The 12765-nt window shown below is 37.2% G+C and overlaps 1 protein-coding gene across 2 annotated transcripts in view; it reads right to left on the reverse strand.

Annotated features, from left to right (window-relative positions):
* The window catches only part of tgfbr3 (transforming growth factor, beta receptor III), a 241412-nt gene that overhangs the window by 129466 nt on the left and 99181 nt on the right, over positions 1-12765 (reverse strand). For both annotated transcript variants that reach the window (XM_051932789.1, XM_051932788.1), the window contains exon 3: positions 12547-12731. In XM_051932789.1, coding sequence (XP_051788749.1) covers positions 12547-12731 — 185 coding nt within the window. The remainder of the gene's footprint in view (positions 1-12546; positions 12732-12765) is intronic.

A 12765-nucleotide genomic window follows, 5' to 3' on the forward strand; every position in this document is an offset into this window, starting at 1 on the left:
ACCAACACTTCCTACTTCATCTGGCTTTGCAAAAAACTTTAGATATCTGTACTGTTTATGAAAATTAATTGGGCTGTTTACAATGAGAACTGTCAAACAGACTAATTGATTACTTTTATTCAAGTTATACCAGAGCCATTCATAGCAACACCAGGTTTAAGGAAGAAACCACTTATGAATATGCCAGGCAATCACAGAACACATCATCCACCTACTCAATTATCCACAATATTTTTTTTTAATTCCTAAAACAATGGGTACAGGAACTAACTCTAGAGAGAACAAAAGATCATCACAAGACATCCTCATGCTCAAATTAACACTCATGTACACTTATACTGGCACAATGTAATGTCACCAATCTCCTAAATAAATGCCTTAACACTGTGAGAGAAAAAAGGAGTTCCCAGAGCAAATTTACACAAACACAGGAGAAAAAAATGAAAATACTACACACAGTGCACACAGCCACGTACTGATATTCACTTCAAGAGTGTCCATGTGGCAATGCTACGCACTTCAACATATTCTTGCAAGTACAGTATTATTTCCTCAATATTTTAAAAATCCATAAACTAAATATTGCTCTTATTGATCAGGAAATATTGAAACTGTACTGCAGACCTCCATCTTAGGATAAAGCTTTTTTTTTTAATAAACCATGGATGAACTCATAGCCAAGTGGTACGTAGCAGTAAACCAGGCAGTCAGCTATTTAAGGCCTAAGCACCTATTTAAAAGGTGCGGACGAGATCAGTGTTCATATTATACTGAATATTCAAAAAGTTACACATACCATTTAATTAGTACAATTAAAAATTCTCCGTATGTAGATTCTTAATTTTAATACTGGCTTGCAGACATCTGTCTGACTAGCAGTGCATATGAACTTTGTTGACAAAGCCATACTGAGCACCATTATTATCATTACACGGAAAAGATGCCAGGTGGTCCCATGAGTAGAATAAGGACTGTAATAATGTTAAAGATCAAGAGTCTTCCATATATGACAAACTAATGCATGAGTTTCAAAAAATGTATTCAGCTACTTGTTTATTTCAGCTGTTTGTTAATTCCAAGGTTTACTTTCCTTGTGTCTTACTTGATTGCTCGCCACATCTTTGGTATCATAAAAGAGTTTTTAAACTGCTATATTTCATTTCAAAAAGCATAATAACAGCAATTTCTACATCACTGTTTCAGTTCAAGGTTTAAATGCATATGTTGAATAGCTAGACCCACACATACTAATCAAAAGAAAAATGCCAAAAGGCATCTGCTTGATCTTGTAGTCTCAGTTTACAGTGGGCTTTTGTGTACTGGGCAAATCACTAAATGTCAAGGATTTGAGTTGCAGGAGATTCTTGCCTTGGGTAACACAAACAAGCAGCAGTTTATCTGTAATAAATACTGCAAATATTTCTAAAATTACCACTCACTTAAGTCCTGTAATCGCTCAGCAAATGCCGTACACAGTCATTTGGTAATGTCGTGTCAGTTTTCATATTAAAAGGCAATCAGTATAATATTACAATACTTCCACCTTCACAATAGGGCCATTCTGACCTGAATAGGAGCCTATCCATGGAGGACTAATGGAAAAGAAGCAAAACAACTAATGACCTAATGCTATCTTTTTAAAAACCTACAAGTGTTTCTTCAGTCACAAACATGGGGAACCTTGTACAATGGGATGCAAAGTAAGAACAAGTTGTTCAAGGGATGTCAGTGTGTATCAGGATATATTTTTCCACATCATCTGGACAGTGGAAACATCATATCAGTTTAGTCTGGCAGAATGCCTTAAGCTACTTACTGGTAAAAACTCATGTAAACACAGAGTAGAACATGCAAACCCAACACAGAAAGCAAATCAGCCTGCACTGCAATTGGGGTCCAGTGAAAAATGTGGTAGCAATGCTTGCTGTTTACTAATAGGTCTCCCCACAAGCACATACATACACATACGCTTAAAAGGGTCTTTACAGCCACTTAACCATATAAGGTGTTGCAATCCACATTATCTGTTAATAATAACGACTTGTTCCCCCTCACCAAAAAAAGAAAGAAAAAAACAGATGACACAATCCTCACTTCAGAATATACGAGGTTCATTCCAAGACAGGTTTTCGATGCCCAGACTGAAAATGAAATCATTCTTTATTTTTGTTTCCCTACTGCAGTTTGCATTTGCACGGCAATAAATACTCAGAATTTCGAAGTGCTGTCTACTGCGTGATCACCTGCATTTTGATTTAAAACCCAAACGCAATGGAGAGAAACTGATGACATTCTGTCGCCATTCTTTGTCTCAACCTCTTTTTTTTCTTTGTTTGTCTGGTGTGCCAAAATAAATTTTAGAAATGATTTTACCTTAGAGGCTCAGTGGTGTTAGCTAGCCAGTGAATACAGGAAGTCACAATGGTGTGTATGTGCTGGGTTTGGACTAGATTACACAAGAAGATGTAGCGTCCATGACTGAATCAGGTAATTTCTATGTTGATTTTAACACTAAGGACCATCCATGGTTGGCTTCCTGCCTTGGCCCTGATACTGCTTAAGAATTTGATCTGACTAACACAACACTGAGTTGGATTATGCAGTAATGGCCCTTTTACCCCCACTCCTCTTCAAGCGTAGTCCTCCTCCTCCTCCCGACACTGGCTCCCTGAGTGGTGGTGGCTGGCCCTTTTTATAGCCCACCCGGAAGCGTTCCAGGTGCTTGACCACCTGGTCCTAATTGCACTTCCAGGTGGGGCTGAAGATTCATCCAGCCAGGCTGTTGAAACCAGACAGCCCCACCTAGCGGCCACCCCGGGCACCAACCAAGCTGTGGGGGACTCCATCTCCCATGGAGCCCTGCAGGAGGTTGGGGAATCACCGTAGGCCATGGAGGCTGCCACCAAGCGTCCCGGGGGAGGTACTGAGCTGCCCATGGCTGTTCCCCCGAAACATAAGCAGCAGGGGTGTCCCGGCCGGGCATGGGACCTGTCCGTTCGCCACACTACTTCGAAGACCTGATCACAACATTACAGTATAAGTGTCAAATTGAAAAATCCCACATATACAATACAGTACAAAATAAGAAGCTTAAAAAGGGACATCATGTCAAGAACAAGGAATTTTGCACTGTAGAAAATGAAAGGATCAATTGAACCTAGAGAGCTGTGCCAAGCTGAATTACAGTTTATCAGAGACTTAATGTTAAGCAGGCAAAAAAATTCTGAAGAAAAGTAGTGAAAACTGGGTCTTCAGTGTTAATTTTTTACAACTGGCCATTGATGCTCTCTTAAGAAATCATGACAGATGGTCCTTTAAACCATTAGAGATAAATGAAGCACAGACAATGGCATTCACAGATGCAGTCATGACGAACTGGTGGGTGGGGAGGCATTTACACCAAAAATCCTTCAGGTAGTTATGCCTCCCCCAACACTCCCTGTTTAGGAAGAATAGTAGCCACCCTTAGCTGTGCCCTGTCTGAAGCTTAACACTCTTTGAAGTTAATAATCTCTACTGAATTGTAAAGTACTTTTGTCGTAGTTCTCAATGTTAAAAGTGCTATACAAACAGCGGATGTATACAATACATATTTATGCAGCACCCTGATAATGATAGATAGATAGATAGATAGATAGATAGATAGATAGATAGATAGATAGATAGATAGATAGATAGATAGATAGATAGATAGATAGATAGATAGATAGACAGTGACCTTGAGTTTTTTGAAAGGCGCTTCAAATAAAATGTATTATTATTATTATAGATAGATAGATAGATAGATAGATAGATAGATAGATAGATAGACAGACAGACAGACAGACAGACAGACAGACAGACAGACAGACAGACAGACAGACAGACAGACAGATAGATAGATAGATAGATAGATAGATAGATAGATAGATAGATAGATAGATAGATAGATAGATAGATAGATAGATAGATAGATACTTTATTAATCCCAAGTGGAAATTCATATAATTCATATAATGATGACATCCTGAATGACTCTATGATCCCTTGGCCTTCATTTTAATGGGTGAATGGCTGGTTGGAAAATTAGAATGCTTGTAAGGAGCCCCAATGTCATTTTACTATCTCTGCCTTGCTTCCATTAGGGTGAAGCAAGACAGAAAGTAGTGAGGGTCTGTAGGCCACTAGGTAGTTGATACTGAATAACAGCATTCCCTTGTCAGGCATGCAGCAACTTTTGGAATTAGTATGAGGAAGAAAGCAAAAGCACTGCTGGATAACATCTGGTGCCTGAGTATGTCATCCATCCATCCATCCATTTTCCAACCCGCTGAATCCGAACACAGGGTCACGGGGGTCTGCTGGAGCCAATCCCAGCCAACACAGGGCACAAGGCAGGGAACCAATCCTGGGCAGGGTGCCAACCCACCGCAGCTGAGTATGTCATAAATAATGAAATCGAGTCAGTTTGGTGTTAATTGATTAAATAGGCAGACTTTAAATTGTTTTGAGTGACTGTAAGCAAGATGCATTTTGAGAATGGAATATCAGCACACAGACAAACATAAACCATATCCTCAGAGGCCCTTCTAAGTGGGTATTGTCCTGTGCCACATTCACAAATACTCACAATGCAGACAAGCTGTTATCTCATGTTCTATACCAGTGTTTCAGGAGTACAAAGAAAATTATGAAAGTGCTTTAGTCTTTAAAATGCCACCAATGTCTTTTTGACAGCGATAGACAGGTTGGTAAATAAACAGCTCTCGATGATAGATAAAAACTGCAGCACCAGAAAATAAGTACTTCTAAATCTATGGTAATGTAAGGAAAACTTCTAAATAAATGAAAACCACAAGAAACTGAACAAGTGCCAGTCACTGGGAATACATTTGCTCTTGTCAAGCAAGCATTGTGTTAGCTGAACAGATATTTACATTTCTCTGGTTGCTTATTTAATTTTTCATGACTGTACATGCACAGAAAGACATCTAAGCTTCTCTTTTAAGCTGATGTTAATTATTCATTTACCCAGCTATTTACCTGATGTGCAGATGAACCACACAGGCAAAAGCTGGTATTAAAAATATTTCACACTGAATACCTTGCAGGAAATGTAATTATTGCTCTGTTAGCTCTCAAAAGAGAAAAAAGGCAAACTACCATGTAATTTAGGATTTAACAGCTTATTTCAGGAGCCATAATAGACAATGGATTATTGAAAGTGTCTCCTTTGATCAGCTGACAGGAAGCAAGCTTTTCATGTAAAGCTAAGATATTCTGATTTGTTTAATTTATTTTAACTTAAAAGTTAAATAAAAGTAATTATAACACACAAGTGGATTTAGTGCCTGGAGACATGCAGAATATCAACAGCCTGTGGGGGTGTCTAGAAATGAAGCAGTGTGTCTAATGAACTTTAAAAGAAAAGACAGAAGAAAGACATGGTTGAGGAATTCCTCATCTCACAAGGGCACACATTCTGCTTTCAGGCAACCAAGTCGTTGCTAAAACAACCCAATATGAAGTCAGCTTGGAAACAATGCAAACAATACATTAGGAGAGTAAGAAATGAAAGCTGCTTTCACACTGGACAGCCTATCCGTTTTCTACATGGCAGCATCTAATGGCAGAATGGTATAGCACCATGAGAAGGAAAAATAAAACAACATAAGATTATCAGTGAGGATTACAAGATCAAATTGGTATAAACAGCACCTTTGTTACTTCAAGCCTTCAGCCAGTCCATATTTACCTGGCTTGGTTTTGCAGACTGAGGCTTTTATTTTGTGATATTTCACAAAATGGCATAGAGTGCAGGAATGTGCCCTCTGATAGACGTCTCACCTATAGTTCTTGATATGCAGCAAATGCTGCCATGGATCCCTATGATCATGGTATAAAAAAAAATATCAGCAAATTAAAAGGAAGGAGAGGTGGCATTACTGCAGCATCCCTCTGGATTCATACCTGAATCCAAAGAACAGACAAAGGCAACAAATTAAAAGCAAAACTGATGGAAAACAGGGATGACTTGCACAATGGCTAAGACTCCAATGTTACAACATCTACAGACAGCTCGGATCTGTTTAAATGTGCATATCTCTTTGGTTGGTTAACACATTATAGAGAAGAATATTATAGAGCCAAAATGCCAATCAGCAAGTTTAAAAAATCAAGGGACAGCCGACCTGATGTGTGCCATTCTAGTCAGGTGGCCACCCTACATAAGATAAGTTGGATTTGTGACAAACGATGCTTGATCTCCTGCAAGCAAAACAAATTCCTTCCCAGCCCAGAGATAACACCAGCTATCTTTTAGACAGAATATCATGTGCCAGCCTTCCAGCTGCATATTTAAGATAAAAACCTTCCATATTTCCAAAATCTCACACAGTCTTTATCAGTTGTCTTCAACAATCAAGACGTGTCCATGACATTTTTTGCACTCTTAGCCAGTGGCTAAATTTTTTGTACTGCACCATCTCAAGTCTTGTTTTTTTCTCTAGTTGAGCTCTGGTAACATTCTTCATATTCCAACAACTACATGTGGAGGAGGAACGGCAAACAACACTGTTAAAAGAGACATTCTTGATAGCACAAGCAAACTAAGCAAATAATGGAAGAATAAAGTATTTAGAAAATGATACTGACAAAGGTTTTCCAAAGCCTCCCAAGTAGACAGAAATCACTATGCTTCATGTATTTTATTTATAGGGCTGTGCTCAATGTATTAAAAATATCAGGCTAAATTAAAGTTTTTACATAGTGTATGTAGTTTTTACAGATGAATCCCAGGCAGGTCTGTTGACCTACTCCATTCACATACTGTAGTAAATGAGGCAGTTACTGAACTGGTAAACATTTGGTTTAAAGTCCAGTGACTGAGCCAGTACTCATACTAATCTATTATAAGCCAAAATTTGCTATTTAAATTTATCTCCTAAATATTTAAAAAAGAACTTGCATTTGTGTGTTTCAAATATTAATATATGAGTGGACAGACAGGAGTTGAAACAGCATGCTCCTTAGAAACAGGGCACAGACGCAATATGAAGGGAAATGAGTATGAAATGAAAATGTTATGTAAAGAAAGCAATGCTTTACAAAGGGTTGCAGCCTGTGCATAATCTTAATACATTTAAAATAATCTAAATAAAACTTCTACCACTTGCGTTCTAATGTTTGAGATGTACTGCTTGGTTGCAAGGATGTGGGTGATTCTGAGTATCAAAGATCTGGTGGCATTGGAGTGCTGTAACGGCACAATTCACATTTACAGCCTGACTTCATCTCAGTTGTGTTTGGGAATATTTGCAGGTTACATTTTGCTCCGTTTGAGTCTAACTTATTTTTTTCAAAAGCTTGTTCTGTCCCTTTAAGAATCTACCATTTTGTGTGGCTTTACAATTACACTAGTGATGAATGTTACAGCAATTTTCTAAAACACATTTTGTTTTGCTTTGATCATTTTACTGGGTGTTTCAGAACATACTTTTGACTGCAAAGTTTTTACTAAAAATGTTATAAAAACGAACATCTTAAATTTTTTAGACAGCCATTGCATAAAAGTAAAAAAAAATGCTAATTTTCATTTTCCCGCAACCGCTTTATAATCATAACTTCATTTTTCTTTACGACCGCAACTTCAAAACAAACCATCAGAAAGACAGAAAGCATGTTACCTCTGCAATAATCTTCATGTGCATTAACTACAATAATCAAAAAATATTACACTCCCTCGAGGCATATCTGTTTTAAGCTTGCTTCTAGAAGGGTCATATCCAATATACAATTCAATTTTTTCACCTATTTTGTTTCTGATTGTCTCACTGATCTAAACATTGTTAACAGTGTTTTCATTTTTTGCATTATCTTTTTTTCCTTTGTGCATGTCTGGAACCGTTTACTCTGAAAGACACTGCAACTTAAATCATGCAGTCGAAGTTATTCTATTTTTTAAAGACCAAGAGGTCCCACAGAGTTGTTTTTGCACACCAATAGATGAGATAACATTTTCTCTGCTTTGTTTTAAAATCTCAGTGTCTCCTACTATGATCTGATCACTATAGGATGTTTACAATCTTCTGCTCTCTTTGCTGTTACCAGCAGACCTTTCTTTACTTTCCTGTGCATTTTTAAGGAAGGAACAACAGTCATTTGCCAGCACTTTGATTACAATAAGGGGCAGAAAGAGCAGACGCTTGACGCCAAGATAGGGTATAAAAGGCTCAGGGCTTGTCTCATTACATTAGAAAACTATCAATCCTTGCACAGGTCAAGGAACAATACATAACTGCAATTTGCATATACTTTTAACTGAAGTACACAGATGGTTATTATAAAAATTATGCAGTTAATGATTAAGAACCGTTTGAACACAGGAATTAAAATGAGGCACCAAAGAATTTAGAAATCACTAGAGAGCTAGCTGGCAGATTTTTCACTGAATGTTATGAACAAGGATACAATTCAAAACAACAAATTTTCAGTGGAGGGGGGAGTGAAAGAAAAATATGGAATTGGACTAGTGGGAAAATTGAGCATAGTTCTATAACACCACCATCTGAAACATCCAAAGACTTCTCCATGTGGGTTACAACAATCTGTGGCCAGACATATAACTGTTGATTGTTTGTTTTTCAGGCTCAGAATATAGAAAAAACGGGAATTGGCTTTAGCTTCTGTTAGGCTCAGCATTACAATTCAAATAAAACAGAAAAACAATAATGAAAAGCAAAAAATAAGTAACCACAGGTCATCAAGATCAGTACATGAACTTTTGCTATTAAGATGGGTTGTTTATGTTGGCATGAATAATATTTTTAAACAGGGCTACTCTGGCAAAGTAGTAGTAATGCTCTGATGACAGCCACAGAAAAGAGGACTAGGCCATGCTAAATTCTATCTACAGTATAGCATTGTCTTAATGAAATGTTAATGGTACCTGAGTCTTTTACCAGATTACTTTTTTTTTGTCTCCAAGGGAAAAAAATATACATATTTATATGTACACAATGGAGAGCTGCTGCTGTCAATAACACACTTGTCAGTAGCTGTATGCTGGTCAGTCCTGTCCACATGTACACTTAAAGTCATTTACATTTATAAATCCAGCTTGTTGTGTCCACAAAGGGAAGGACTTTACTGCAATCTGCTACAATTTATTGCCCTGGTATCTGTTGGCATTTCATATATTGTCCAATAATCATTTGCTATTTAAAAAAATACACGTGAAGGGTTTCTTCTTCCACCTAAAAAGTATATATGTATAACACACACAAATTAGTATACAGTAACTGTTTCTAAGTACCAAAGTTTTATCAGCTTATCACAAATGTACATAAAATACCTTCCAGACTGTAATGTTTAATACTCGGTGCAACACAATTTGTCAAAGTATTTGGCCAATCTATTTATCTACAGCTACAACATATTTAATTGGTTAAAAATGCTAAACAAAAATAAAACACCTTTTATAAAGCACAGGAAAAATCTCCTTTAATGCTAAATTGGTGGCCAGAAATGTTGCACATATATGTGTCTGTTGTTGTTCAAAGGCATCCATAACTGTGTTTGTTTGTCCATGTGACCAGTCAATGAGAACAAGTCTGTGCATACGCAAAAACATTGAGGAGCGTAATCAGCCCTCTGGATGAATTCTGTACTTAGCTGTGTGACTGTACAAATAAGTGAATAGTTGTAAAGTAAGTAAAAAGTAAGAATCTGTCCTTAAGAATGTAAAAGAAAAACAGCAATAAAGAACAACAAACATTTAGGACTTGTATTATGAAGAAATGAGAAGGATTCTCAAAATCAAAGGTAGAGCAGGAGACAACAATACACTACTTGAGTCTTCTGTCTTATTGATCACACCAATACACCATTGTCTTATGAATGTCAGCCACATAGCAACATCAAAACAGAGGAGGCCAACAAATTATCTATCTTCCCGAACTAGATTTCTAACCTAGAAATGGTCATGTTGCTATAGTTACTCTGCCCTTGTTTACAACCCACATTAATTTTAAGATGTCCTGCGGAGGCGTCTGTACCTCTCTTGCCAAAGTCACACCACTTTAATAAAATCGTCTCCAAGGCAAAAGGAAGCGTGTCACTAAAAGGCAACACTTTTACTAGAGTTTAGTATTCCCTTTCAATTAATGGAGTTTTCCTTGATTTAAACAGTTATTTTGGTTTCTACACTTTGTATTTTCCTTTTCTCTTTGTTTAGCTTTCCTGTTTACAACTTACATTCTGACTATGCTTATTTAACTTTCCAAACTGAATCCATATCTCCCACAAAAGTTGGGTTTAGTTTGTAGTGTAGTTGTGGACACCTTTGTGAAGTCCATGCAGTGGTTTAAACAAAGTTCAAAGTAAAAAAACGTATATCCTGGATATCAGTCTTCTAACAGTGTATTAGATTATTTTCTGAGTCTAGATGATCAGCTTTGTAAGAAAGTAGAAGGTCTATAAATATTAACCTAGCTGAATGTCCAAGCATCATTTATTTTCTATTTCTCAATGTAAAAGGGATAAGTTTTCTTCTGCACTCTAATAAAGGCCCATATTAATCAAGAAAGCTAGCATGGATTTCAATAGATTTTCAGAACTTAATCCATCAAAATGGCACAATAAGGGAGACCCTTCAGTTTAGGGTTTTTTTTAACCCTTTTGCCAGTCATCTACCCTTCGTGATGGGAAAACATTAAGATTCATTTCTCTTTATTATCTAATTTTAAACTATTAAACCAGCCTAATAAACAGAATGCAGCATATAATTAAAAGCCACTTTATGGTACATTTAAGTCTTCAAAGAATCACTATGAAATTAGTAGGCAATACAATTGCAACATGTATACATAATGAAAAAGAATGCACACAACTTTTGGCTCTGTTTTTCTAACAAGTATTTGACTCCCTGATTAGAAGTTTTGCATTCCAACAAATCTCCGGAAAAGATTTTAGCTTCCCACCTATTTCAGCTGCCTTGAAGAGAGCAACAATAAAGTACACAAGGAAATAAGCGATACTCAAGAAATGCCACAGTCAGCAGCAATCAGAGCCAGAAAAATCAGCCTAGCAAACAAACAAGTAATTATTTTGTTCATTTTTAAAACATTTGAAGTCTTATTTTAAGCATTTATTATATATATATATATATATATATATATATATATATATATATATATATATATATATATATATATATATATATATATATATATATATAAACTATACATATAGTTAACGGAACCCCTATTCCAGTAGGCATGAATATAAAATTACAAGATTGCTCACAAAGAATATCAAATTACTTTTGGAAATACTCAAGAACATGGTGGTAATGAAGAATATCAAATTAAGCTTTGTTAGCTGGGCTTGAATATTCAATGATTCAATTCATATCTGACCAAGACAGCTAGCGTACCCACTTACTTTCTTGAAAAAAACACAAAAATGACCACAATACTCCCTCTCCTTCATTCCCAGTCTCTCTCCTCCTTCAGATGTCTGGACTCTCTGCCTCCCTTTCAAGTCATCATCTTTCCCAACATTCAAATTCAGACATATGGCTTAGTGATTCTCTGGCAGGAAACACATTTTCAACTCCTCTCTGGGGTTGCTTCCAAAAACAATTCCTAAAGTCTAAATCAGAGTCATGGATGTCCACAGAAAATCCTCTGATGTGCCCACTAATAGCATAAGAAGGTACACCACACTTCAGGTCATTCTTAATTTGTACTAAGCAAGCACCTGTAGTAGTCTTTGGGGATCCTTACCTGCATAACAAGAAGTGGTACCACTCCTGTTCTATGTGGGAAATCTTCATTGAAACTGCTAGCATGAAGTTCTGCTGGTCATATATCCCAACACCTTCCCCTCATTCAAGTGCCCTTGGGCTGGACTGGCAACCTCTTGGGTGTTTCAGCAGCTACAGGCTTGGTAAATGCACCCATAGACCAATATTGACACTTGGAAAAGCCCTTTAGATGCCTGTATGACTTCACGTCTCTCAATATGGCTCATGTCAGAACCTCACCTGTCCTGTATTTCTTTAGTGCTCCCTCTGGCCCTGGCAAACTGAACACTATGTAGGACATGTGAAGGCTGTACATGTCTACACTCACCCAAACACAGGGCCTGCAGTCTGTTATTTCCTTCAGTGTCAACATATTTGTAAGCTCTACAAAGTACACTTAACTTTGCCAATCAAAACAATGGATTTATTTTGTGGACAGCCAGATAATATAATTAGCAATGACAGCTCTATCAGTAAAAGACCTAATCAGCAGTCAACAGCTATATTCATAGTCCAAGATAGAACTTATGAAAAGCCACATTATGTGACATGTTTTTTTAGCATCCAAAATAAATTTTAACAAACTATATTTGCAGTATATAATAAAAAGGGAGCCTTTTTTGATCTGCTTTTTTCACAGAAAGGCTCTCTGAAACTTTTATGTTTATCTTGCACTTCCATTTTCTTTTAGGGGCCAAAAAGGTGGCTTGGCATTGATGTTACTGTGCTACCAGCTCTAATCCTTATACTTATCTGATTACCTCTCTTCCATGCTGGCTAGATTCCTCTTCCGAGTTCCGCAAATTGATGATGTGAACCTCCTGGGGTAGGCTGGTCGTGCCTCGACTTGCACACCCTGACAGAACAGTAAAGCTCTCCAGGAAAGGACGGACTGGGTGCTCATCACTGATGGGGGAGAGTATGCAGTCATTATGAGCCACAGGGCCTAAGGGAGGAAGAAACAAAACAAAGTTAGAAAA

The sequence above is a fragment of the Erpetoichthys calabaricus genome, chromosome 10 (genome assembly GCF_900747795.2).
Source record: "Erpetoichthys calabaricus chromosome 10, fErpCal1.3, whole genome shotgun sequence".
In the NCBI taxonomy this organism is placed as follows: Eukaryota; Metazoa; Chordata; class Cladistia; order Polypteriformes; family Polypteridae; genus Erpetoichthys; species Erpetoichthys calabaricus.